A 26,780-nucleotide genomic window follows, 5' to 3' on the forward strand; every position below is an offset into this window, starting at 1 on the left:
TTTTGGTGTTATAAGGGCATATTTGCAGAAGTGCAGGGAGTGAAGTAGACGGTTGCCAGAATCTGGTAGGGGCAAAAGTGTAAGGATGTGACCGTACGGGTAGAATGGGACCATCTGTTTTCCATAGAATATTGCTTTTAACCCCAGGTATACAGCATGGAATAATCTCTGTGCAGCATAAAAGCTTTGGGGGTATCTATAGCAGCTGAAACTGTTGAAATAAGCCTGCTAGATAGTTAGTGGATTGATTGTTTTGCAAGTAAAATCAATTTGTAGCAGTCCACTTTTTGTAGCTCATCTCTCTGAATTCTGAGATCAGGAGCAATTGTAGTACCTGTGGAATACTTCCCCCCACTCCCCAATCTCTAGGGTTAATTATGTACCAGGAGTTAAAGAGGCATTGCCAGGAGTAATGAGAGGAAAATGCGCATCACCACAGGCAGATATTCTCAACTCAATTTCTAAATTGAATTTTTTTTTTTTTTTTTTTTTTTTTTTTTTACAGGCTGCAAAATACAAGCTGGCAGCTCTGCCTGTGGCAGGTGCACTCATCGGAGGAGTGGTGGGGGGTCCGATTGGCCTCCTTGCAGGCTTCAAAGTGGCAGGAATTGCAGCTGCACTTGGTGGTGGGGTGTTGGGCTTCACAGGTGGAAAACTGATACAAAGAAAGAAACAGAAAATGATGGAGAAGCTCACTTCCAGCTGTCCAGATCTCCCCAGCCAAACTGACAAAAAATGCAGTTAAAACCCAACTTCAGTCTTATTGGCGCCAACATGTCTATCCTAATGAGGACCTTTGCTGCTGTTGGACACTCAGTCAGTTTTGGAACATGATTATATCAAGATAGTGGCTGTAGATGTTCAAGTGGGATTGAACTGTGATAAGTGGATATATTTTGTTGTTTGCTGGAGTGTTAATGGAGATGTTAGAGATTGAGGAGCCTGGGATGAGGGTGTGTAGTGTTGTCGGGTAAAGTTTAAAGACTGCCAAGGAGCAGATTTTCTGCCTAGAAATGTGAAAATTGAGCTTACAACTCTGATAAGGACTTGAGATGTATGGACATGATGGGTTATGGAAGACTAGTTTATTCTATAACCCTGACTTGGAGACCCTAAGGTTAAGTATCTTATAAATATGTTTATCTCCCAAACATAGGAGTTTATTTGGCCCATTAACAAAGAAAAGAATGGGGAGTTTAGGAGCCTTTCTTATCAAATAAGGAAGTCGGGATCTCATGAGGGGGAACAGGTGAGCTACATGGTGGAGTCCATTTGGTGAACCTTATTGCAGTTTGGTCACCTGTATTTTCTGGTGACGGACACTAATAGTGTCAGAAAATGGAAAGAGAGGTGCAACTTCTCTTTCAGGTAACTTAATTTGTGACACTGGCTTCTTCTCTGAACTCTTCTTTCTGTCTCTCTTTAAATAAAGAACACAGAATCTCAAGTGGTAGGAGACTATTAAGCCAGTCACTGAGCTTGCTCTGTCAGTCTGTCCCTTAACACCTCAAAGATCCAGTGGCCTCTGCCTTCCCTCCCTTGTAATTTTGAACAGTTCTTTGACTTGTGGGGTGAATTCTCCCCATGTGTAATGAGGACTTTTCTCATAATCTGCTTTCTTGTACTGTCTCCCATCTCTGTTTCCTTCCAATCATCCTTACTTGTAACCTCTAGGTGAAAGAGAGAAAAAAAGGGAAGAGAAATCTCAAAATATTTCCAACATTGTTAGAGTTTGAGGTAAAAAATAAATAAATAAATAAGCAGAAGGTAGGGGGACACCAGATCATTTCTTAGGGACGTCTTGCAATTTCAAGAGACTGATGTCCCTGCCACACAGGGACTCTCTGACCCTAAGTCTTTCTAGCTGGCCCTTGGAGGAGGGCTTTCTACCTCACTTCTGTTACTGCCATCCTTTTCCCCAGGCTCTGCTGTCTCCTGTGCTTTCCTTTACTTTTCACAGCTGCTATTTCTTCCCAAGAATGGCGTTCTTGCCTGCCTTTTCTCACATTCAAGATGATAGACAAAGCCTGGTGCCAAGACTCAGTCCTCACGAAGGATTTGTGGTGCTAATCCCAACAGAGCAAGCATGGCCCAGCCTAACCTAGTGTCTGTCTTATCAAATAGCAAAGAGATTTTAAATTTGGGAGAAAAGAATTCAAAATCACAGGTAGCCTCATTCTGCACCCCCAACTCATTTGAAATAGGAAGGAACTTCCTTTTGCCTTAATTTTTACTGTTTTCTGAGAGCAGAGGCATGGGCACCTATACCACCAAATGTGTGAGCCCGGGAACCAGATTCCTCAGGTGGTTGAATGGTTTATCACTTCTCTCGTGTTGAGTTTACTCTTAATAATTTTTATTAATTCTACCTTTTACTTCTTTGTCTAATCTAAACAGACCTTTCTCTCTCCCACTTTCTTGACGGTCACTAATGAATCTTTTTTTTTCCCTTTTATTTAAATGCAAGTTAGTTAACATATAGTGTAATAATGGTTCAGGAGTAGAATTAGTGATTCATCACTTTACATCCCACTCACCAATGAATTCTAATGAAGAGAAAGCACCATTTCTTACTGTCATTCAACAACTGGAAAATATCAAGTATTGCTAACTGTTGACTTGTATCTTTAGTATAATGCCAAGAAGGAAATGCTTTGAATAAGTGTTGGATTCTAATCCAGTATTTGATATTGGATTCCTGTAAGGTTGGGATATTTGGAACTCCACCTTTTTAAATATTTTCTGATCCTCGCTGTCCCTTTAACAGAGGGTATTCAAACCAGAGTGAGGATCAGAATCACCCAGGGTCCTTGTTTAAAACAAGATTGCTGGGCGCCTGGGTGGCGCAGTCGGTTAAGCGTCCGACTTCAGCCAGGTCACGATCTCGCGGTCCGTGAGTTCGAGCCCCGCATCGGGCTCTGGGCTGATGGCTCGGAGCCTGGAGCCTGTTTCCGATTCTGTGTCTCCCTCTCTCTCTGCCCCTCCCCCGTTCATGCTCTGTCTCTCTCTGTCCCAAAAATAAATAAAAAACGTTGAAAAAAAAATTTAAAACAAGATTGCTAAACTTCAGTCCCATAGGTACTTCTAATAATGGCCAATCTGGCCTGGCCAGCCAAAATTACAAATTTAAGGTAGAGTTACATCAAGATTGAGCTGTATCATTGAGTTCTGTAATTTCTAGTATTCTGCCCTTCATTGTGGCCCAGTCTTCACCTCGACATATTACTCCCACTCTGCCAACCCGCACTTGGCTATGCATTTTAAGCCCACCTGCTGAACAGCACCAGGGACTAGTTTTACACTGGAGCTGGAGGAGGGAGGAGGCCTGTAACTGAAGCTCACATTTCGTCTGGGGATCTCATTTATACTCCCACTGCATGTTCCCATATAGACCTTTGGTTTTCAGTAGTCGTCAGGATCGGAACATTACTCTAGCAGTCTTCATGTTCAGGCAAGTTACAGCCCTTTTAAAAAGTTTTACAATTTAAAATTATTTAGAAATTGTATCTAATTTCCCCATAATAGAACTTAATAGCTAACTTTTTGTAGAAATTTCTTGGAAGTGTTTAATCAACCTATAAAGTGTTTAGAGGTATAAATTAGACAATATGACACAGAAACCAATCTTAAACTGAATTTAATGCCCTACAGTATCAGATTAAGTTCATCTTCTCTGTGATTCATGTCTTATTTTTACTAGATCACATTAGAAGATAAGGGGCACTTTGATTAAGTTCTTAAAATTTACAGAGGTACCAACTTCCAGTTATAAAATAAAGAAGTCACGGGTGAAAAGTACAGAATGGGGGTGGGGAGAATGTCCTGAGGCTCATTTGGATAAAGGCAGTGCTCCTAAAGACTGTTTTTCCTGAAGACTTTTGTGATGTAATAATTTGAGAATTTCTCTGTAGAGCGGAGACTTTGAAACTTTTTGGTTGTAACTCACAGTAAAAAATGCATTTATATCAAAACTCAGCATATGCATAATGGAACGACATTATGTGTAGGGTACTCTGATGCTTTTTATTGTTTCAGTTTTTAAAATATGCTGGTTGCAACCTACCAAATTGATTTCATAATCTACCAATGGATTGCGACCCTTAGTTTGAAAAGAAGAAAACACCTAATGGAGGAAGTGATATTTATTGAATATCTTTTGTTTTCCAGGCACTTCACTAGGCATTTTACAGGTAAGGACACTGAGTCTCAGAGATGTTACATGATTTGCAGGGGGGTATTCAGCTGTAAAAAGTTGAAGCCAGGATGTTCACTAGGTCTCTTGAACTACAAAAATTTCTATTACTCTCCTACTATGCTACTTCTGTATATAAAATTGAGGTAGGCCATTCGTCCTGCTTCAGCCAAACCCCAATTTATTCTGTAAGGCAGGCTTGCTGTGAATTTACATATGCCATTCGTTTGCAGTGGGTTTTTTTTTTCCTAATCTTTTGTCACAAAGTGTCCCACATCCTCAGAGTTTTCAATAGTGGCTGATGCAGAAGTACCCAGTGCTGAATTTGGTCCTTAGACTATGAAATTAAAAATGTTTCCATTCCACCTGCACATCCTACAAATTTTCTTGTATTCCATGGGTTAGAGCCATCTCTTGAGCAGTGCTTTTTGACATTAACAATGAACTCTACTGCAAAATCTATCATAACTCATAGAATCAAATGATTACTCTCCTTTAAAATGGTACCCTTGGGAGGCCACGCACTTACTGTAGTGACGCTAGTATTACTTAGAACATTTTTGAAACTTTTCTTTTGAAATCATCTCCAAAGACATTTTATCAAACACATAGAAAAGCCACCTCGGTGTTTATTAGTCACAAATTACACTCCCTTGTCCTTATGACCTTTCCTCTCTCCCTTTCTCAGTTTTGCTTTTCTTCTACCGGCTTAGCTCTCCTACCCACCTATTCTGGAGCTAGTAACCTAAGGATGCCCAGAAAGGGAGTGTGCCGGCCAGAGTTCCTGGAGCAAGAACTTTTAGTTTATATTGATGCTGAATGCTGCAAAGGGAGAATCCTATGAGTCCAAAAACCTTTCTCTGTGGGCTGCCTGCCTGCCTGTAAGTGTCCTACGTAGTTTGCACAGGAGTAAGGACTGAATACTGGTAATATCAATCACAGGAAGTTGAGGAAGCCTGAAATATACATAAATCATGTATAACATTTTCCTCCAGTGAAAAACAGAAACCAAACCAACCTATGCTTTGTGTTAACTTAAAACTGAAAGGTCTTTCTCAGGGCCCCCCTTTGCCCTTCATTGCTGCCACTTGAAATCTGGGAGGAAGAATGATGAAAAGCTTGGGGAAAAGGTTCTCCTGTGAAATGGACATGTTCTTCTCTTGTAATCAAGCATAACATGGTTTTGGCTCTCAGGTACTTATGAATGTTAGACAATGTTCGTAAGTAGTCAGAGGACTCATAAAAGGTAGGGAAGCTTCCCCAGTAGCCTAAGATAATGTAAACAATTGAGGTTCTGTTTGTGTTTTTAAACAACACTTCATTTTGTTTCTAGCAAGTGGTTCTCACTATTTATATTCATTAATTTGACACCATTTTACAGAGAAACTTCTTGGGTATTATAAACAATCAGTGGCAAAATGTCCATATGTTATCCACATTGCCACCCTTGAAGAAATTATTTATTTTTGGAGATAAAAAATATTTATGTGCAAATTTAACAAAAGAAATAAATTGAATAAAAATGTAAAAAGGTGTCAGAGGCAAATGATTTACCCAAGATCAAAGCTAGTTAGCACCACAGCTAGAATTATAACCAAGGTCTAAGAAAAAAAATCCTCAAAGTAATTTAACTGAGGTTTTGTTATGTCATATTAAGTTGCCTGCTGAGGCTTATGGACTTTCAGACCAGCTTTAACATTCCAAATCAGGCAATAGCAATAGTGAAAAGGAAATTGGGTGGGGAATCAGGAGATCAGAGGCTAGTTTTGGCTTTGTCTCTTGCATAGTAAGCTTTTTCTCAGGGGTGCCTGCCTTCTCCTGCTCCAGCCAGGGATTCGCCAACCATAAACCTTAGGGGTTAGTAACTTGACTCTCTGCATTCTTTATATATAGCCACTTACTGAGTCTTGTCAATTCTACTTTGAATGTTAGTTGCATCTACTTATAAATATATTCATGGTCATCACTCTAGTAAAAACTGTATTTCCATACACCCCCTACCTCATTTTCCCCAACTTTAAGCCATTCCTCACATCACTGCCACAAGAGTGAGAACCAGGTCCGTCTTCCATTTTTCTGCTGATTGTCAGTGGCTCCACCGAATACTTGATAAAGTTCAGACCCCTTCGGTTGGCATTCACAGCTTGCCATATTCCGGCCCCAGCTCTATCTCTTCAAACTCAACTACTCCCCATCTGACAATGCCACTGAGAGTCAGACATTCCACAAAAATGATTTTAAAGTTTTTCTGTGAGGTTACAAATTGGCAATAAGCTGTTTACATTTGTCCAGACGGAAATAATTTCTGTAATACTACATTTTACAGAACTAGTTAGCCCAAAAGTTGTTTCTTAAGGAAAACCTTTTGTCCCCCCAGAAGGAATTATATTCAGTTTCTTAACCTCCAAAACAATGTCAGTCCTGTTGCCTGTGTATGTCATAGCCAAAGCGGGGGGGGGGGGGGGGGGGGTTCTTCAGCAACATAGATACTCCAGGCTTGAATGGACCATTGTCCAGCTCCTTTGAGAAACTTGACTAATAAATATTTGAGAAAAACAACTCAAGAGTACATGTTATTCATACATTTCTCAAGTACTTGAGATTTTCTTGTATTATGGTTAATCATTAAAAAGATGTTTACCTGGGTTTTATTAAATCTCCTAAACATAGTTTCCATTTTATTGTTAAACCCTTGATGTTAGCAAGGGTCAGCACAAGAAAAGGCCCAATGGTGAGAATTTCTACAAATTCTGTAAAGCTTACTGAATTCATTATGTTGTTGAGTGGTGCTTGTATAAGGAAACATGCAATAAAATTCATTCAACAAAGATTGGACTGAATGCCTGTTATGTGTTGAGTACCAGGGCCATATATAGAAAAATATTAGACCTGTAGAATCTACCCTTGTGAACTATTCTGGCTAATGAATTCAGATACATAAAGCAAGAAGTCACAGTAACACATGGTAAGTACCTTAAAAGAGGAATGAACAAAGTTAAGATGGAGTGATTTGCTCTGCCTGGAAACAGGAAAGGCTTGGTGGGACATGTGTTACCTGAACAGTACCTGCAGGAAAGATATGCCTGACTGAAGACAGAGTTGTGGCCTTTGAGGTGGCAGAGGAATTGCATGTACGTAAGGCTGAAAACATGAAAGAGCATAGTGTGCTTACAGAAAACCAAGGAGTTAAATGTGAGCGATGAAGCTGGTAGGATGGAAATACAGAGAGAGTGGTATTATATGTGTTTTTAACTTAATAATCCTTTGTTTAAAGGAATCAATGGGTTGCCTTGATTCAGATCAAGACTGTTACAACCCTCAGAGTTCCTCGTTTTGCCTTCCTGGCCAGTGAAGTTGGTAATAAACCTCACCTTTGCCAGGGTTCTCAGTGTATGCAGCCTATTTGCTTTTCTTTCCCACATGCAAGAAGTGATTTGTGCTTTCTTGCCTCTCTGCTGTGAGATCCCCTGCTTCATATTGAATGCCTGCTTTCTTCCTGTCCTGCTATTCATTCCATAAATATTTATTGAAAACCCACTGAGGAATAGTCACGAAATTTACCTTTGACTGTCCAAGACTTTCATGGTCCAGTTTTCCATCTCTATTTCTTGATCACTGCAGTTCATTGGCTCCCATTTTCACTTGGGGCTAATTCTGCGATGTTCTACAACTTCATAGTTGTAAACATCTATTGTCCGTGGTTGTTGGATCTCCCCAACTAGACTGTAAGCTGCTTTCAGGGCAGGGACTTTATCACCTGCTTCTTGGAGTATTTCATGGCATGAAATACAGTGATGAGAAGGAAGAAATGGTACACACACACACACACACACCAGTAGTGACTTCCAGATGACAAATGATGGGCTCATAGTACGTGTGCTGCTCCATCTTTCAGGGATATGTATGGAAATGTGAAAAAGCCTTCTAAGACCTTTCAAACCTTTGCTCAGTACCACTTTTGTATATTAACATAGGAATGAGGGATGCAACAGAAGAAATCTGGAAAATACCTCCAGCACGTGGGAGCCATGAACTGAAAATTTCAGAATTTGGAGGTAAAGGTGTTTCTATTTTTCTAATTAAAAGTCATGACTTAGGATATAGGACCTGAATCACTGAAGAAATGGTGTAGGAAAGTTGGGTTTATCTTCTTTCTTACCGTAGGATTGATGGGGTCAGAATAGTAGGCACCCAAGAAGGATTTATAATCTGATGGCCTAGTATTGAGACAAAGTAGAAGCAAGATTTTAATTGCTGTGAGGCAGAGATTGGAATTCAAAAAGGGCAGAACTGAAAAGAGGTAGGCATGTGACAGGATTTTGACCAAGGTCTCTAATACCCAAGTTCTTGTACTTTACCCACCAAACAGCCTCTCAGTGAGTTGATAGGGAAGAAAAGGAATAAAGTGCTTGGCACTAATTCCCCATGGACATTAACTCCCTTTCTTTCCTCCCTAGGTTTTATTGTTCATAACAGTGGCCTGTTATTTGGGTTAGAGTGAAGGTCAACAACTTGGGACTTCTTTAGCCTTCCCTTCTTGAATCTCCCCTTCCCTGTTGATACCTTGCCTATCCTACAGGGTGGTCATGAAGATTAAAAGTATTAGTACATCTTAAGTGCCTAGAATGGAGCTTGGCTCATCATAACTGCACAAATGTAAGTGGCAAGTGTTATTGTAATTGTTATTTTTAACCAAAGTTTAAAGGAACAACACATGAATGAAAAAGTATCATGGACCTGTAAGAATAGTGTTAGGGAGCCACCTAAAATGAGTGGAAACTTGATGGAAATACCAGGAATTCTTAAAAGGACTTTCTAAAAAAAGAATATGGTGTGGGCACCTGGGTGGCTCAGTCAGTTGCTTAAGCATCTGACTTCGGTTCAGGTCATGATCTCATGGTTTATGAGTTGGAGCCTTGCATCAGGCTCTGTGCTGACAGCTCAGAGCCTGGAGCCTGCTTCAGATTCTGTGTCTCCCTCTCTCTCTGCCCCTCCCCTGCTCTCACTCTCTCTCTCAAAAATAAATAAATACTTAAAAAAAAAAATGGCATAATGATGACAGGTGACTGGTTGGGAATAAATCTTTTTCATCTCTGATAAGAATGATATCCAAACATGATAGGGTGATGATACATCCCAGTTTACCTGGGACAGTCTTGATTTGCATCTGTTGTCGTGGTGAAATTATTACTAGTCCTTCCTTTCACTCTCACATGTCCTGGTTTGGATGATAAACTTACATGGTCACCCTATTAATAAAAGCAATGAAAATAAGTGCAGGGTTATTCCCTCCCTCCCCCTCAAAAAAAAAATAGTTTTAAAATAATTTGTTGTTTCTAGCCTTAGATTTTAAAAAACATCCTCCTAAGGTTTGTGGGAACTGTGGATGTGATTATAAAGTACTACCAGTAATCTTGGGGGAACCAGAAAATAGAAAAGGTGCCAGAACACTGAACTTAGGCAAAATTCTAAAATTTAAGAGGTAAAGTTCTATTTCAGAAGCCACAGACCAGGTAATTTACTTTATAATCTAGAAAAATTCTGAAATAGACTGTTAAGCAGTGTGTTAAATCAGAAAGTCATGCTCATTATGAAGATAGGAAGAATTGATAAGTCAGAATAAATGCCCTGTTCTATTTCCCTCTCTGTGTGACAGCTAGGGATGCCCTCTTGGGCAGTGGTTACGGCAAGAAAACAGTCACAGTACCAGGCTTCCAAGACTGATCTGATCCTCCCTATGGCATGTGCAACTTTACACATGGCATCAAGAGTGGCCATACAGCTTCCTGTCACCCACCCCAGTAAGTAATATGAGACACAGCACAAGATAGGCAAGTACATGGTCTTTTACCTGAGTGGCCCAGACCTGGGAAACAACAGGTTAGCAATACCTAGCAATGCTTTGCTATTACAGTAAGATATTAATAGAGAAAAAGGACAGCTGCTATTAATTCTCTTGGCAGAGTGCATTCTAGTTATGATGTTTTCTTGTCCTTTGTTCATTTATTATGGAATTTGGCTTTTTTTTTTTTCATCATAGAATTACTGATCTTACAGTGCTCCAGGTTGCTGGGAATACAAAGACATGAGTTCCTGCCTTCGTGGCATTCACATGGTGATAAGACAAAGGGATACATGTACTTCCAACAGTGTGTACTAGACTGGGTATTCTAAAATACATAAACAAAGGTTCGTGGGACCACAGTGGGTGAGAACTGTCCTGGGCATTGGAGGATGCATAGAAAGAATTTATTAGGCAAGGTAGTGGGGAGGAGGAGAGAAGAGGACATTTTAGAAAAGCAATTTGTAAGCTGCGCTTTTCCTCTTCCTCTCCAAAGCCTAAGGGCAGGCCAGTCCTCCCCAGTGTGCTCTGTGAGATGGAGCTTTTGACACTTCAACTAAAGGCCAGGCTTGAGCTGTCAGCGTATGGATTCATGTATCTTCTCATTCCGATTCAAGTACAATTAAGTAACATAAAAAATAACATTAAAACTGGAAAAGCTTGTTACTGGTCATCTGGATTCAGAGTAACATGTTCACACTATGATATTTATGACAAATTGAATTAGTAAGAAGTCTAAAATATAGAAATATTTTATAAATATAGTTTTATTACTTGGAAATACATACAAAAATTCAAACACAGCTAAAAAACAGTGGCCAAGCAGAGGTCCTATCCAACCTGTTTTAATGAACACATAAAACAGTTGTCATCAGCATAAAACAATTTAAGTTCTGAAACAACTTACTGTCTTCAGGGTCTGTAAATATTGGGCTTAAAAATTGACTACTGTTTTCTTATCACCTATTTAAATCTTTTCTCCAAATATAGACTAAACATTTGTTTGGTTCAATGAGAAGTTTTGTTTAGAAAAATAGCTGAAGCCATTTAACTACAATTATTTTGAAAACTGTAATACTATTCATTTCCAGTCTTCTATCACCTATACATTCTGCATGATTTCTCAAAAATCTCCAGTAGTTGCTAAAAGAAAGCACTTGTAACTTCCAGCAGCTCTTTGGGACACTGAAGTTTGGTCTTAAGAGCCCTGACATTTTTTAGTTAAGGTGGCAAGATTGTTTTTATTTCTCATTTTTGCTTTTTTGTTTATGTCATTTTAGTTTGGCCCCGCTAGCCTATATCTCATCAGAGAAAAATAGTGAGTTATTCTGCTTTTCTTGATTATTAATCCATTAAACTCATCTATTCTTTTTGCCCCCAGGTTTTTCTCTTTTTTTTAATGGCTTCTTGGCAACTTTAGCACTTTCTGCAAATTTAAGCTCATCCTGAGATTTAATATTTCAAAACACTTTTATATTTCACTCTTTTTGGCCTTTATCATGCCAGTTTTTCCTTCTTTTGTATGTGACCTTTGGCAACGTCATCCTGGAGCTCTAGGAGATGCTTAGATGCCTATTCTCTATCTTCCTCTCTACGTTCATATAACTGTTTAAAAAATGTTTAGAATTTCCTCTAAAGGAAATTTTCATCCTTTTATGGTCCCCCTCAGTACTAGACCAATTTTTGAAAAACTTGAAAAGGTAGCAGGTTGACAAGAAGAAGGGACTGCTTCTAGTTTTCTGGTTTTGCAACTCAGCCGTTCTTTAGTCTTGGATCCTCCCCCCTCCCTTCCCCAGCTGAGGAGCCTCAGGCCCAAAGTCGATTCGATAAATGTAATATCCTCTGACGCAGAGTTCAGATGGGAAGATGGGTAAGTTGTGAGTTCTAGATTCCTGCAAGTTCTCTCTGTACATCCAGCTGGTGACAAATCCCTGTGGAATCTACATGTTTGCCATCTATTAGATCTGTTCCTATCTCTGCCATCACTCTTAGTTCAGGCTATTCTCTCTCCTGCGGTGGCCCATTTTATTGTATCTAGACCTGCTGCCACAGTATTCCCTCTCAAACTTGAATATGAGCATACTTCTGGCTTAAAATTTGTTAGTGCATCTCTACTGCCCATAAGATCTAGTACAAACCCTTTAGCTTGGCCTTCAAGGCCCCGCACAATCAGCTCCCGTTCTTGAACTTCCTTTCTCATTTTCTTAGCCACAGCACTCTCCCCCCTTCCCCACCCCATGCACTAGCCCTATGGCAAAAACTTATTTTCCCTAATGCATTTTGGTGTTTTGCATTTTTTTTTCCCTTTTAAATAAAATTGGGCACCAAGTCCTGATGAATGTTCAGCCCTTAAGGGGTACAAAACTTATCCAACATCACTTTGCATCTCCCTCATTCAATAGACATTTGAGTCCCAATACACATAAAAGGTAAATAATGCAGCCTCAAATCTTTTTTAACAGCCATTCAGTTATATTCGATCACATTGAACATGTGTTCCTTGAGGCCTTTCTCCTAAGAACTACTCTCAAGTCAGCTCTCTGCAATCCAATATTTGAGTGTTATCTTTTATTTACAATATTTTTAAAGCTAATTACAGGATTATAAATTTATTCCAGTTAGCTGCATATGCTGCTTTCGGTGTTGTGTGCTGCCTTGTTGAACGTTTATGAATTTTCATTCTCACTGCCTTAAATTTGGTCTGTTCTCTGACCTGAAGGCTACAAATTTGATTTCAAAGGTACTGATTAAAAGCAAGGAATTGAACAGAACGAAGACCCGACCTTGAGGAAGCTCTGTCCTGCTTTTCTAGTTAACAACCTGGTAAGATATACTAAACATGCCCCTTATCAGCTTATTAACATTTACTATTCTGAATGAAATGATGGATAAGTCATGCATAACTAGGAATTCTAGGCTTTTTTAAAATAACAATCATTAAATATGCATTATAAATATTCACTTTATTTTAAAAGAATTGGAAGATGTTACATATATTACACACTACATATAATGGCACATGTCAGCCTTGTAAGCTTAAAAATAATCTTTCCCCAAACTGGGATTGACTTAGACTCCAAGTATAAAATGACTCTTGGCCTATAGCACCAACCCAGGCCCAGAGGAAAGCCAATTTTGAACCTGTCTGTCCTCTGGCATTGGGCTTCCTGATATGACACTGAGGGGCCTCTCCCTCTGGTTTTGTTCCCTAGCAGTATTGAGGCCTGGCACAGGGACCCATTTGACTATACACTGCAGGCCTGGGAAATCAGGGAATCTAGAGTGGGGAGGTCCTCTAACAATTTTACAACGGAAAAAATTAAAAACATATGTGCCTTATTGTCTTTGTTTTTGATCTATACATCCAGAACAAGACTCTACAAGATAGAAGGTGGTTAGAATTATTGAAGTACAATTTCTCTGCTGGTTTTTGTCTTTGGAAATGAACATGTCACGATAGGAGGAGCCTTAAAAGGGATCTGGTTCAACAGTGGTAACCTGCCTGCTCCACTAGTAGCTCAGATTTAGGTATAATTCAAAGTTTTAAATGCCATCCATATGCCATTTGGTTAGACAAACACATAGAAATTTAATAACACTTTTCATTTTCTTTTTCTTAATTTGTAAGGACAGTTCCTGCCAAATGTTCTGGCTTATGGCTCTCCTCCTCTTCATAGTATGTTTAAGTTACATATTAAGAATCCAAAAAATACCACTATGGAATTTTCATAAGCAATATCCGACCAATCAGTAAAACACAGTACACAGTGTGAAAATTTTCATTTATTCCCCTCCCCGCATCCAGAATATAGACCCTCTTAGCTTTGAGAAATGTGATAATGAAATACCAACAGAACTGATCATATGTAAAGAAAAGCACATACCACACAGGAAACATCCCTAAGTCCTCCCTAACCTAGTAGTGCGAGTTCACGGTATGTTTCTGGCGATGTCACCTTTCACTTGATTTATAAAAATTTTACAGGACAGATTTAAAGCAAAGATAGGCCTCTGGTTTTTATTTTTATTTTTTTTTATCCCTAACAGATTTTTAAAAAGAGGCTATATTAAATGACAATGCATTTTGAGTCAGGGGGAGAAAAAAAAAATTAAAAACCCAAAACTTCTTTCAGTTTATTCAAAATAAAAATACACATAGAATTATGAAAATATAGGTTTACTATTTCCACCACGTAAGTTGATGCTGCTGTTTGAAAGGCTTGCAAATCGTTTTTCAAGTTTTTAAAGCTCATCTCGATCCCTCAATAAAGTATACCTATATTCGCTGGGTGCTAATTTCTGGAAGGAGCTCTCAGGTGGACTGCTTGCTACATCTTGGACTTGCTACAAGAGAAAGAATAAAACATTTTATAGCAATATATTTTATGGAATTACACTATTTTAATAAGAGTAGATGAATGGTAGTTGTTTTGTAATTATTTGCTCAATAATCACTATGTACCAAAGACCAGAGTTAAGCTTGAAATCTTACTTTCCCCATTTCAAATGCCCTTACTCATCAGATTCCCCAGGGCAAGGGTGCCACACAGCCCTTAACTATGGACCTGTTGACAGTTCTTGGGGTGTACTGGAAGGAAACACAATACCTGACACCTAGGGGCTTTCCTAGAATATTCTGGAGAGGCCGCACGGCTGTGACTATGTCCCAAACCCTTCTGTCCTACAAATGACCACTAAGAGGATTAAAGGCACCCACTCTGTTCATAGAGCTTTTAACAATTACCTGGATGCCAGAAATTAGTTGACATAAGAAGGAAAATACTCCATACTTGTGTACCAACAGTAGACAAAAATACACAGTGGAACCGTAAGTGTGACTTCTAAGAATTTCAGATATCTAAGACTATCCTTTATCTCCACATTATGAGCTCCTCAAGAACAAACATGTAGTCCTTGTTTTAATATCCCCTGTAGTTAACAGAGGCACATAATGCCTGTGTTACACACTCTGGATACGGACTCATTCCCGTTAAATTGGGAAAGCAACATCTGCAAAGTTCCCATTTTATTTTGTCATGTTCCCCTTCTCCAATACCTTTTTTATTTATATTTTTACTGAGATATATGTTTGGTTTAAGCCATACTTATATTACTATAAAATGTAGGTTCACTGTCTAATGGAGAAGTATACAATAATGGTAAGTAACATCTTTTCCTAATCTGATAAAATATTAAGCAGGCTTACTTTCCTGAGGAAAATAATTGCCTTTGGGTTATTGCCAACAAACCGTTTGCTTCTACAGTTGTTTAATTGTCAAAATAAAATCTGACCTCAGACTTCAAGGAAAAAGCGTATCATTGGATTCTTACAGGGAACTCTTGACACTGAACGTAATTTGACTCTTTAAGAAAAATTGACTTAGCTTTTATTTTTCTATGTGGAGGTTCCTTGGGCAAAATAGTGAAATTCTGGGCATATGAAATGTGAGTTTTGTTATGTATCATTGTGGTAATAGACATGATATAAATCAATAATGAATCAAAAATGCAATTTTAGGGGTGCCTAACAAAGCAGAAACATAGAAATAGTCAAATTTTCACAATAAAAAGCAAATAAAAAACTTTCATAAATAGCCGTGAAGCATTCTAAATCTCAAATGAGAAGCTGCATTAAACCTTAAGTTTTGAGCAATTATGAATACTATATTGGTGAGGGTGCTTAGGATGGTTTAGCAAGAATACCAAATCATTATTTTCTTTGTATTGTGGTCAATCTCCTGGCCACAGAGGAAGACTTAACCAGTTAATGGAATCCACTGATTTCTTCACTGATCCACCTACTTCCAATTCTTACCTCCAACTTCTGTATTTGAAGCCAACTGTATTTAACCCTTTACTCCTATTCCATAAAGGAGGTACTCTAGACCACTTTATCAAGAAATTATATTGTACCATTCTTGCAACTTTTTTTTAAGTTTTTTTAAGTTGTTTTTTTTTAAATATATGAAATTTATTGTCAAATTGGTTTCCATATAACACCCAGTGCTCATCCCAAAAGATGCCCTCTTCAATACCCATCACCTACCCCCCCTCCCTCCCACCCCCCAGCAGCCCTCAGTTTGTTCTCAGTTTTTAAGAGTCTCTTATGCTTTGGCTCTCTCCCACTGTAACCTCTCTTTTTTTTTTTCCTTCCCCTCCCCCATGGATTCCTGTTAAGTTTCTCAGGATCCACATAAGAGTGAAAACATATGGTATCTGTCTTTCTCTGTATGGCTTATTTCACTTAGCATAACACTCTCCAGTTCCGTCCACGTTGCAACTTTTCTGAAGTTTCACAATTTTAAAAATTAATTTTGAAAGGAATATAATTTATATATTATCTACAGTCTGTTCAGAATTTCTTTATAAAGATTTTCAGAAGCACACACTCAAGCCTGTGCAAGAGGGTTAGTTCCTCTTCAAGGCTAACTGAAAAAGAAAAAAAGAGTTCCCACTGAGAAATAAGAGTCCTACCTGTCCTGGGGCAATATCAGTTGGATCTGGACCATGATGGAATTCTCTGTGCAATTTTCCAGAATGTAAGTCAAATACAAACTGCTTGAGTTTTCCAGGAATTCTAAAACCAAAGTAAAATAAAAATTTAGCTTAAACTGTTAAAATGGACTTACCTATATTTTACCAACTTCCCCATTTTTTATTTAAATTTTACCTACAACCCCGTCATTTTACCATAACTATCAGAAGCCAGGTATACTGCAAACATTTTTATACAGTGTAATCATGAAATATGGATACTCTGTTTTGTGTTCTAATTCTTGTATTTGTTTCACAGAAATTTCCCGATGCTTATTTTAACAGATGCATTAGTCTATCAAGATGCTGTCCTAAAACTTACTTAACCATCCCTTATTGTTGGACATTTATATATTTTCCTTAATCTATGTAACTAAAAAAGCTCATGTTCTACAGAATCACTAAAAATAACAAGTCTTAAGGGAAAAATAGTGTTAGGTGCTAACCACTTACAACTACATAGTTTTGTATTGGGGCGCCTGGGTGGCTCAGTTAGTTAAGTGTCTGACTCTTGATTTCGGTTCAGGTCATGATCTCATAGTGGTGACATAGAGGCTGGCATTATTGGACTGGGCATGGAGCCTCCTTACGCTTAGGATGCTCTCTCTCCCTCCCTCTGCCCCTTCCCGTCCCCTGCCCAATCCAGAGAGTATGCTCTCCCTCAAAAAGAAAAAAGAAAATTACTAGCACTGTTCAGCCTCTATCACTGTGTCGGCCAGGTGGATCCTCTGTAGCTTTAACCTGGAACTTATAAGTCCTTTTTTGAGATATTAACTGAGTCCTTGAAGGCATTCACTGCCAGTAGAACCAACTTTATCAAAATAATCTAAATCAGGGTATAGTTTTTTCGAGTTTTTTCTTTCTTAAGCACAAAGGAAAATTTCACAACTTCTTCAACCACACCAGCAGCTTCACTGGATAGCTTAACATTGTGAAAAGCAAAGTACTTCTCAAGGTCATAAAACTGTCCCCTCTCCTCTTTTTGGGTTGGCGGACGTCTTTGTATACCACTAAAACATTATATTTAATGGTAAAAAAAAATTAAAAAAATAAAAAATAAAACTTTGATGGCTTCAAAACATTCTGAGGAAAATAATGTGAACACAACTTACTTATATTAACATCCTTTTCCTAATTACCAGTCACGTTATAAGCAAATTTGCAGTACAAAAACATGCATTGTAGCAAAACAGATTACAAGGCTAAGCAGATTCACGTATCCACCTTTTTCCTGTTTTTAAAAATTTTAAGAGACACGGAGACAGAGTGGAGAGGGGGAGAGGGGAGGTGAGAAGGGGGGGAGAGAGAATCCCAAGCAGGCCCTGCACTGTTGGCACAGAGCCTGATGTGGGGCTTGAACTCATGAAACCACAAGATCATGACCTAAGCCGAAACCGAGAGTCAGAGGCTTAACCGACTGAGCCATCCAGGCGCCCCTACCCTTTTCCTTTGTAATTATTTCCTTGGGTTGTAGCAAATAAAGCAGGAATACAGATCTTCCTTGACTTACAAGGGGGATACAGCACAATAAACCTACCCTAAATTGAAAAATCCTAAATGGAGAACACATTTAATAATACCCAGCCTACCTTAAATGTGTTCAGAACACTTAAATTACCCTACTTGAGCAAAATCATCTAACACAAAGCCTGTTTTGTACCAAAGTATTTAAATCTCATATAACTTATTGAATTCTATACTGAAAGTGATAAACAATGGTTGTATGGGTACAGAATGTCTGTAAGTGTGTCAGTTGTTGACATCTGGGATCACAAGGCTTACTGGGAGGTGTAGCTCACTGCTGATCGCCAGCACCGTAAGAGTATCTTAGTGCAGATCGCTAGCCTGAGAAAAGACCAAATTCAAAGTACACTTTCTACTTAATGTATTGATTTTGCACCACCGTAACGCAAAAAACCAAGTCAAACCATCATAAGTTGAGGACAATCTGTTGAGTTAATAAGAACTTTTGATAAAGTGTAGGCAAATTATACCTACAAAACATCAATTTTTGCTACTTGCCTACCTGTTTTTTGAAGGCTTGCCAATGTGTTTTTATTAAAATTTGTTTTGCTACTTTGACAAATAAAGACACCTGCATTTTAATTTCTATTTTTTCAGAAATTAAGCATTTTCCTTGTTTTCATTAATATTTCTCCTTATATGAATTGTCAGTCTTTTACTGAAATATTGGTGTTTTAAAAATTCATTACATATTTTAAACAGAAATCTTTCTTCATATCCCTTACAAGAATTGCAATGCAGGTCCATAAACACTTTACTTCAGTAGAATTGACTCAATTTTTTGGTAGCCAAGAATAGCTGCTAGTTTCTTTTTATCCTCTCCCGAGGTCCTGCAAGTGTTGTTTCTTCCCTTCAATAACTCCCACTGAGATGTACCAACCAATAACTTCATTGTACACCCATTTTGGCTCCCCACTAGCTCCAATGCAACAGAGACCAGCAGGTGTCAAATGCACAGTTTACAAATACAAATGACTGTCAGGTAGCTGTATTGACAGAATGCCTCTGAAAGGTTCTCTGGTGCTGAAGAAATTGCACAGGCGCTAAAGATAAACACTGAGAGGAGATCAATTTAAATTTAATATGACATCATCTACTATGCTGTCATGCACAGCAAAGTGCTAAAATATATCCATTCAAATCAAAGAATCACAAATGGTCTCTAATGTTTAAGACAAAACCCCGTTAAGTTTGTTGTTTTATAAAGTCCAAAGATGATCGCAACCAATACAATGTGACTAACTTCTGCTTGTCAAAAAATAATTTATAATTAAATCTTAAATATAACAAATTCATAGAGAACACTCAAAACAGATTTTTTCCTAACTTGATTCCCCTTGTCAACAGATGAGAGAAAGAATTGTGAGTAAAAGGCAAAGACAAGGGAGATACGATGAACCTGAACTGATGTGGAGGAAAAAAAAAGATTACAAAAGAGCTCTTATCTAGCTTGTGGCTAGAAACTATCCATCATTATTAAGTAAGAAACACTGGATCAACAGTATATTGTCAAGAAAACAGACAACATGGTTATGTGCTAAAAAGGAAAATAAACGGATTCTTGCCATAATAAATTCAATTATATTTTCACACTTTAGAGTACAGTTTTTCTAATTAGAACACCTAAGTGTTTCTTTCCCACCTTCCAAACAGTTTTCTGTTTGTTTTCAATTTTTATTTTTAGGTGATGCAAAATTTAGAAACTGGGAAATGCACAAATGGTAAGTATCACTAAATGAACTTTGACATATGTATCACAGTGAGAAGCATTTTTATTTTTTAAAACCTTACATACAGTAGAATTCACTCTTCTAGGCTTACAGTTCTATGAGTTTTAACATATGCATATAGCATCTAGTTACTATCTCCACAAATAGGATACATAACAATTCCAACATGCTTTTTTTGGTCAGACCTTCCACTTCCCCCTAACTCCTGCCAACCACTGATCTGTTCTCTGTTCCTATAATTTGCCTTTTCTGAAATGTCTTGTACTTGGAATCATGCAGCATGTAACCATGAGACTGGCTTCTTTTATTTAGCTTACTTCTTTTGAGATTGATTCCTCCATTCTGTTGCATGTATACAACTATTTGTTCCTTTATTGAATATCTACTCCAATGAGTGGATATACCACACTTAGTCATCCTTTTACCCACTGAAGAGCATTTGGGTTCTTTCAAGATTTTGGTTATTCTGAACAATGCTACTACAAACATTTGTATACAGGTTTTTGTGTGAACGTGAGTTTGTTTCTCCAGGAAAAATACTGGTATATTACATGCAAGGTGTAAAATGTTTACTTTTTTAAAAAAACTGCCTAATTGTCCAGTGTCCTAACTGCAATGTGTAAGAGTTCGCTTGCTCCAGGGGCACCCGGGTGGCTCAGCTGGTTAAGTGTCCAATTCTAATTCTGGCTCTCAGGTCATGACCTTAAGGTTCATGAGATCGAGCCCTGCCTTGGGCTCTGCTCTCCCCAATCGTCGAGCCTGCTTGGGACCCACTGTCTCTCCCTCTCTCTCTGCAGCATCATCCCCCCACCTCACATGCACGCTCCCTCTCAAAGTAAACATTTTTTTGAGTTCCACCTGCTCCATATCCTCACAAACATCTGGTATATCAGTATTTAAATTCAGCCATTCTAAAAAATGTGTCATAGGATCTCAATGTGGTTTTAATTTCCAGTTCTCTAATGGATAATGGTGTTGAGCACCTCTTCATGTGCTTATTTGCCATTTGTTTACCTTATTTACATTCAAACAATATCCTTTATGGAGCAAAAGTGTTTAATTTGATGAAAGCCAATTTATGAATTTTTTTGGTGGGGGGCATGGTGCTTTGGGTGTACTAAGAGCTCTTTATCTAACCTTAGGACAGAAAGAGTTTCTTCTACATTTACTTCTAAGAGTTCCATAGTTTTACCTTTCACATTCAGGTCTACAATCAATTCTGAGTTAATTTTTTTAAAGTTTATTATTTATTTTGAGAGAGAGAGAAAAACAGAGAGAGGAGGGGCAGAGAGAGAGAATCCCAAGCAGGCTTCATGCTGTCCGTGCAGAGCCTGATGCAGGGCTTGATCTCACCAATCATGAGATTATGACCTGAGCTGAAATCAAGAGGTGGACACTTAACTGACTGAACTACCCAGGTGTCCCTGAGTTAATTTTTTTATAGAAGTTATTTTTTTATGGTATGAAGATGTTCAGGTGGGACAGCACCATTTATTGAAAAGATTAGCCTTTCCACTAAATTATCTTTGCATCTTAAAGAAAATCACTGTGTGCCTATTTCTAGACTCTCCATTCTATTCTACAGCAATACATGCCTATTTTTTTCACCAATATGAGGCTGTTTTAAATATTTTAGCTATATAGTAATTAGGTCTCAAAGTCGGGTATTTTGAGTCCTTTAGCTTTGTTTCTTTTTGAATTTTGTTTCAGTTATTCTCATTTTAGCTTTCGATGTAAATTTTGGAATCCGCTACATCTATAAAAAAATCTAATTAGATTTTGATTGAAATTGCATTAAATCCATAGGTCAATTTGAGGAGAATTCACATCTAAACAGTATTAAGTCTTCCAATCCATACAGTATTTCTTCATTTATTTTGGTCATCTTTGATTTTTTTTTATCAGTGTTTTGTAGTTTTCAGCAAACAGATCCTACATATATTTTGCTAGGCGTATATTTAGGCAGTTTTTATTTTTATTTTTTTTTTTCTTTTGGAGCTATTATGAATGGTACTTTAAAACGTTTTGTGATTTCCTAATGTTCATTGTTAACATATATATATATAGAAATAAAAGTGATTTTTTAAAAGGTGACTTTGTGTCCTGCTGAAATCATCCATTAGTTCTAGGAGCTTTCTTGTACATACATTGGGCATTTCTACATAGATAATCATGCTATCTACGAAGAAAGTTTCTTTCTAGTCCAAACATTTCATGTTTATTTTTTGGTATATGGAACTTGCTAGGACTTCTAGTACCATACTAAATACAACTGGTGAGAATGGACATCTTTATCAAAGACAATAAAATACTTCGGAATAAATTTAGCCAAGGAGGGAAAATATCTGTATATTGAAAACTATACAACACTGATGGAAGAAGACACAAATAAATGGAAAGATATCCTGAATTCATAGGTTGGAAGAATTAATATTGTTAAAATGTCCATACTATCTACAGAAATCTACATATTCAGTGCAATCCCTATCAAAATTCCAATGGCATTTTTCATAGAAACAGAAAAAACCCTAAAATTCATATGGAATCACAAAGGACCCTACATAGCCAAAGCAAAATCAATCTCCAGCAAGAAGAAAAAAGATGAAGGCATCACTGTGTTATTTAAAAAAAAAAAAAAAACAACACAATTTTAACGTTTATTTTTAAGAGAGCACAACCAGGGGAGAGGGCAGATAGGGAGACCCAGGATCCAAAGCAGGCTCCAGGCTCTGAGCTGTCAGCACAGAGCCCAACATGGGGCTCAAACCCATGAACCGTGAGATTGTGACCTAAGCCAGAGTTGGAAGCTTAACCAACTGAGCCACCCATGCGCCCCAGGAATTTTTTTAATTTTTCTTTTTTTTTTTTTTAATTTATTTATTTTTGAGAGAGAGAGAGAGAGAGAGAGCGAGAGAGAGCACACAAGTGGGGGAGGGGCAGAGAGAGAAGGAGACACAGAATCCGAAGCAGGCTCCAGGCTCCAAGCTGTCAGCACAGAGCCCAACATGGGGCTTGAACTCACAAACCACGACATCATGACCTGAGCTGAAGTCGGACGCTCAACCGACTGAGCCACCCAGGCGCCCCTCCAGGAATTTTTTTTTTTTTAATGTTTATTATTTTTGAGAGAGAGAGAGAGAGTGTGAGCAGGGGAGGGGGCAGAGAGAGAGAGAGAGAAAGAATCTGAAGCAGGCTCCAGGCTCTGAGCTGTCAGCACAGAGCCCAACACAGGGCTCAAACTCACAAACCATAAGATCATGACTTGAGCTGAAGTTGGATGCTTAACCAACTGAGCCACCCAGGCCCCTCACACTGTGTGATTTTAGAATATACTGCAAAGCGTTAGTAATCAAAACAGTTTAGTACTGGTATAAAAAGACATAGACCAATGGATCATAATAGAGCACCCAGAAATAAATCCACACACTCACAGTCAACTGATGTTTGACAAAGGTACCAAGAATTCACAATGCAGAAAGGATGGCCTTTTAAATGGTGCTGGGAAAACTGGATAGCCATTGGCAGAAAAATTAAATTGGATCATTATTTCACATCATATATAAATTCAATGCAAAATGGATTAAAGACTTAAATATAAGACCTGACAAACCGTAAAACTCCTAGAAGAAAACATAGGAGAAAAGCTTCTTGATCTTGGTCTGGGCAGTAAATTTTTGGATATAATTCCAAAAGCACAGGCAACAAAGCAAAGACAGACGAATGTGACTGCATCAAACTAAAAAGCTTGTGCACAGCAAACAATCAACAGAGTGAAGAGACAACCTACAAAATGGGTATGTAAACCATATATCAGATAAGGGATTAATATCCAAAAAATACAAGGAACTAAAACAATTCGAGAGCAAGAAAACAACCCGATTTTAAAAAGGGCAAAGGACTTGAAAAGACATTTCTGAAAAGAAAACATACAAACAGCCAACAGGTACATGAAAAGATGCTCATATCACTAATCATCAGGAAAATGGAAATCAAAACCAGAATGTGCCATCGCCTCACACCTGTTAGAATGGCTTTTATCAAAAAGACAAAAAATAAGTGTTGGCAAGGATGTGGAGGAGAGGGAATCCTTCTCCCTGGGAATGTAAACTGGTATAGCCATTACAGAAAAAGGTATGAAGGTTACCCAAAAAATTAAAAATAGAACTACTATATGACCCAACAATCCTGCTTATGGGTATTTACTCAAAAGAGATCAAAGCATTGTCTTGAATGGTTATCTGCACTGCCATGTTCAATGTAGCACTATTCTTAAAAGCCAAGATAGAGAAACAACCAGCATCCATCAGTTGATGAATGGATAAGGAAAATGTGTGTATACACACACACACACACACACACACACACACACACACACACACACAGAGGAATATTATTCAGCCTTAATAAAGAAGGAAATCCTGTCATTTACAACAACACTGATGAACCTGAAGGACATTATGCTAAGTGAAATAAGCCAGACACAGAAAGATAAACACTGCACGATCTCATTTATACGTAGAATCTAAAAAAGCAGAACTCATAGAAGCAGAGGGTAGACAGGTAGTTAAGGGGGACTGGAGCGGGACTGGGAGAGAACGGGGAAATGTTGGTCAAAGGATACAAAGTTTCAGCTACAGGAAGAGTATGTTCTAGAGATCAAATGTACAGCATGGTGACTATAGTTACTAATACTGTATTATATACTTGGAATTTTCTAAGTAAATCTTAATTGTTCTCAAAAAAAAGTATGTGAAGAAATGGATACATTAATTTGCTTGATTATGGTAGTTATTTCAGTGTATAAATATATCAAAATATCATGTTGCACACCTCAAATGTAAGCAATTTTGGTCCACTATACCTTAATAAAGCTGAAAAAAAGGAGAGGGAAGACAAAAGAGAAGACAGACATAGAACCTGGGGTAGACGAGGAACCAATCTATGTGGTTTGAGCCAGATATCTGGGGAATGTGAACTAAGAGATATAAGGAGACCAGTCAGTTGATTAGAGTTATAAAGTCAGAGTTGAGGCCACATTTGTCACGATAAATCAGAACCACCTCCATGCAGAAGTCATGGCAGGACAGAGGAAGAAGCTGGTATCCAGAGAGAAGGATGGAGCAGATGTGAAGGAGCAAGAGAAGAGCTTTTGGGCCCGAAGAAGGGCAGAGAGTAGCTGCACCTCCTGCAGTTCTCGTCCTTGTCCTTTTCCTGCAGTTTTTCAGCACAAGCCCCTTGTTTTGAGCTCTGTGGAGTGAGTTTCTGTTCCTTACAACGGCATGTCCTCTGACAGCAACAGAACTATCCAACAGACCTTTCTGTGAAAATGGAAAACGCTGTATCTGTGCTGCCAAATACAGTAGCCACTACCCACATGTGGCCACCGAGCACTTAGAGCACCTAAGAAACGGATGTTTAAATTGTACATCATTTTAATTAAAACTTCAGTATTCATACATCGCTAGTAGCTATCGTATTAGCACAGCTTTACGATTATCACAAGGGGTCAAAGACACGACGCACAATCAGTAGAAGCTAATGAAAGAGCCAGAAAAAAGAAGACCATGATGATGTCCTAGAACTCAAGTAGAAGGTGTTCGTCCTAAAGGACGAGTTTGGTAAAGCCCCATTAGTAGCAGTGTGTTATGAATTTTGTCACGGGAAAACCTGGATTCAGACAGCGGGTTAAATCATGGAACAAGCCAAAGGCACACTAGCCATTAAAAGTAAAAGGAAAAAATTTAATCATACGGGAAGATGCTTACAATGTGTGGATAAATTAAAAAGAAAATTCATAAACTGGCATGGCTCTGATTACATTTATAACACACACGTGTGTCTAGATATCTGGCTTGTGGATTTATGAGTCATTTTTAATTCTTTGGCACTTTGTTAACTTTCAGAATTATCCACAAAGAACATAAATTTTTTATAATCAGAAATAAAGGAACAAATGATATGTTTAATGCACATATGCATAAAAACAGTAAATATCTTTGCCTGGTTCCTGATCTTAAGGAGAAAGTAGTCAATCTTTCACCATTAAACATGATACTAGCTGTAGGTTCTTTATAAATGTCCTTTATCAGATTGAGGAAGTTTCCACATATGCTAGTTTGTTAAGCATTTTTGTCATGAAAGGATGTTGAATTTTGTCAAATGCTTCTGCATGGATAATTGGGATCAGTTTTTTTGTTGTTGTTTATTCATTAATATGCTAAATTACACTGGGGTCTTTTTGGTTTTTGTTTTCATTTTAGAGAAAGAGTGCAAGGGAAAGAGGGAGGCGGGGTGGGGCGGGGGAAAGAGAGGCGAATCTTAAGCAGGCTCTATGCTCAGCATGGAGCCTGATACTGGGCTCAACCCAGCAACCCTGGGATCATGACCTGAGTTGAAATCAAGAGTCAGATGCTCAACGGACTGGGCCACCCAGGTGCCCCTACACTGACTGGTTTTTGAGTGCTAAACTAGCGTTGCACACTTGGGATAAAGCCCACTTAGTTGTACATTATTCTTTTTTTCTATATTGCTGGATTCAATTTCCTAATATTGTTTACTACTCTTTATTTTTTAAATGTTTATTTTTGAGAGAGAGAGAGCATGCGTGCTCAAGCATGCGTGTGCATGGGGAGTGGCAGGAGAGGAGAAGGAGGAGTAGCAGGAGAGGAGAGGATCTGAAGCAGACTGCACTGTCAGCACAGAGCTGGATGCGGGGCTCAAACTCACGAATTGTGAGATCATGGCCTGAGCCGAAGTAGGACGCTCAACCAACTGAGCCACCCAAACGTCCCTTGTAACTACTCTTTAACTTAACTTATACAATAATGTAGTACAAACTGATTTAACGTATTATAGTATTAAGAAAACTGTATTTTGCCATTTAAATTACTTAACCTCTTTGAGCTTCAGCTTTCTAATATGTAAAATGAAAACACCGCTTATTTAACTTAATTGTATT

The 26,780-nt window shown here is 38.3% G+C and overlaps 2 protein-coding genes across 3 annotated transcripts in view; one reads left to right on the plus strand and one right to left on the minus strand.

Moving 5' to 3' along the window:
* Positions 1-6,483, plus strand: part of STX17 (syntaxin 17) — a 67,335-nt gene extending 60,852 nt beyond the window's left edge. Inside the window, exon 8 of one of the 2 annotated variants that reach the window (XM_023242506.2) lies at positions 506-6,483. In XM_023242506.2, the coding sequence (XP_023098274.1) occupies positions 506-745 (240 nt within the window). In that variant the 3' untranslated portion in view covers positions 746-6,483. The remainder of the gene's footprint in view (positions 1-505) is intronic. The other variant, XM_023242507.2, reaches the window with a different exon arrangement.
* Positions 6,484-14,143: 7,660 nt separating this feature from the next.
* Positions 14,144-26,780, minus strand: part of ERP44 (endoplasmic reticulum protein 44) — a 95,056-nt gene continuing 82,419 nt past the window's right edge. Inside the window, exons 11-12 of the mRNA XM_011288533.4 lie at positions 16,509-16,611; positions 14,144-14,378 (exon numbers count right to left, since the gene is read on the minus strand). Coding sequence (XP_011286835.3) covers positions 14,277-14,378; positions 16,509-16,611 — 205 coding nt within the window. The 3' untranslated portion in view covers positions 14,144-14,276. The remainder of the gene's footprint in view (positions 14,379-16,508; positions 16,612-26,780) is intronic.

This window comes from Felis catus, chromosome D4 (assembly GCF_018350175.1).
Source record: "Felis catus isolate Fca126 chromosome D4, F.catus_Fca126_mat1.0, whole genome shotgun sequence".
Taxonomy (NCBI): Eukaryota; Metazoa; Chordata; class Mammalia; order Carnivora; family Felidae; genus Felis; species Felis catus.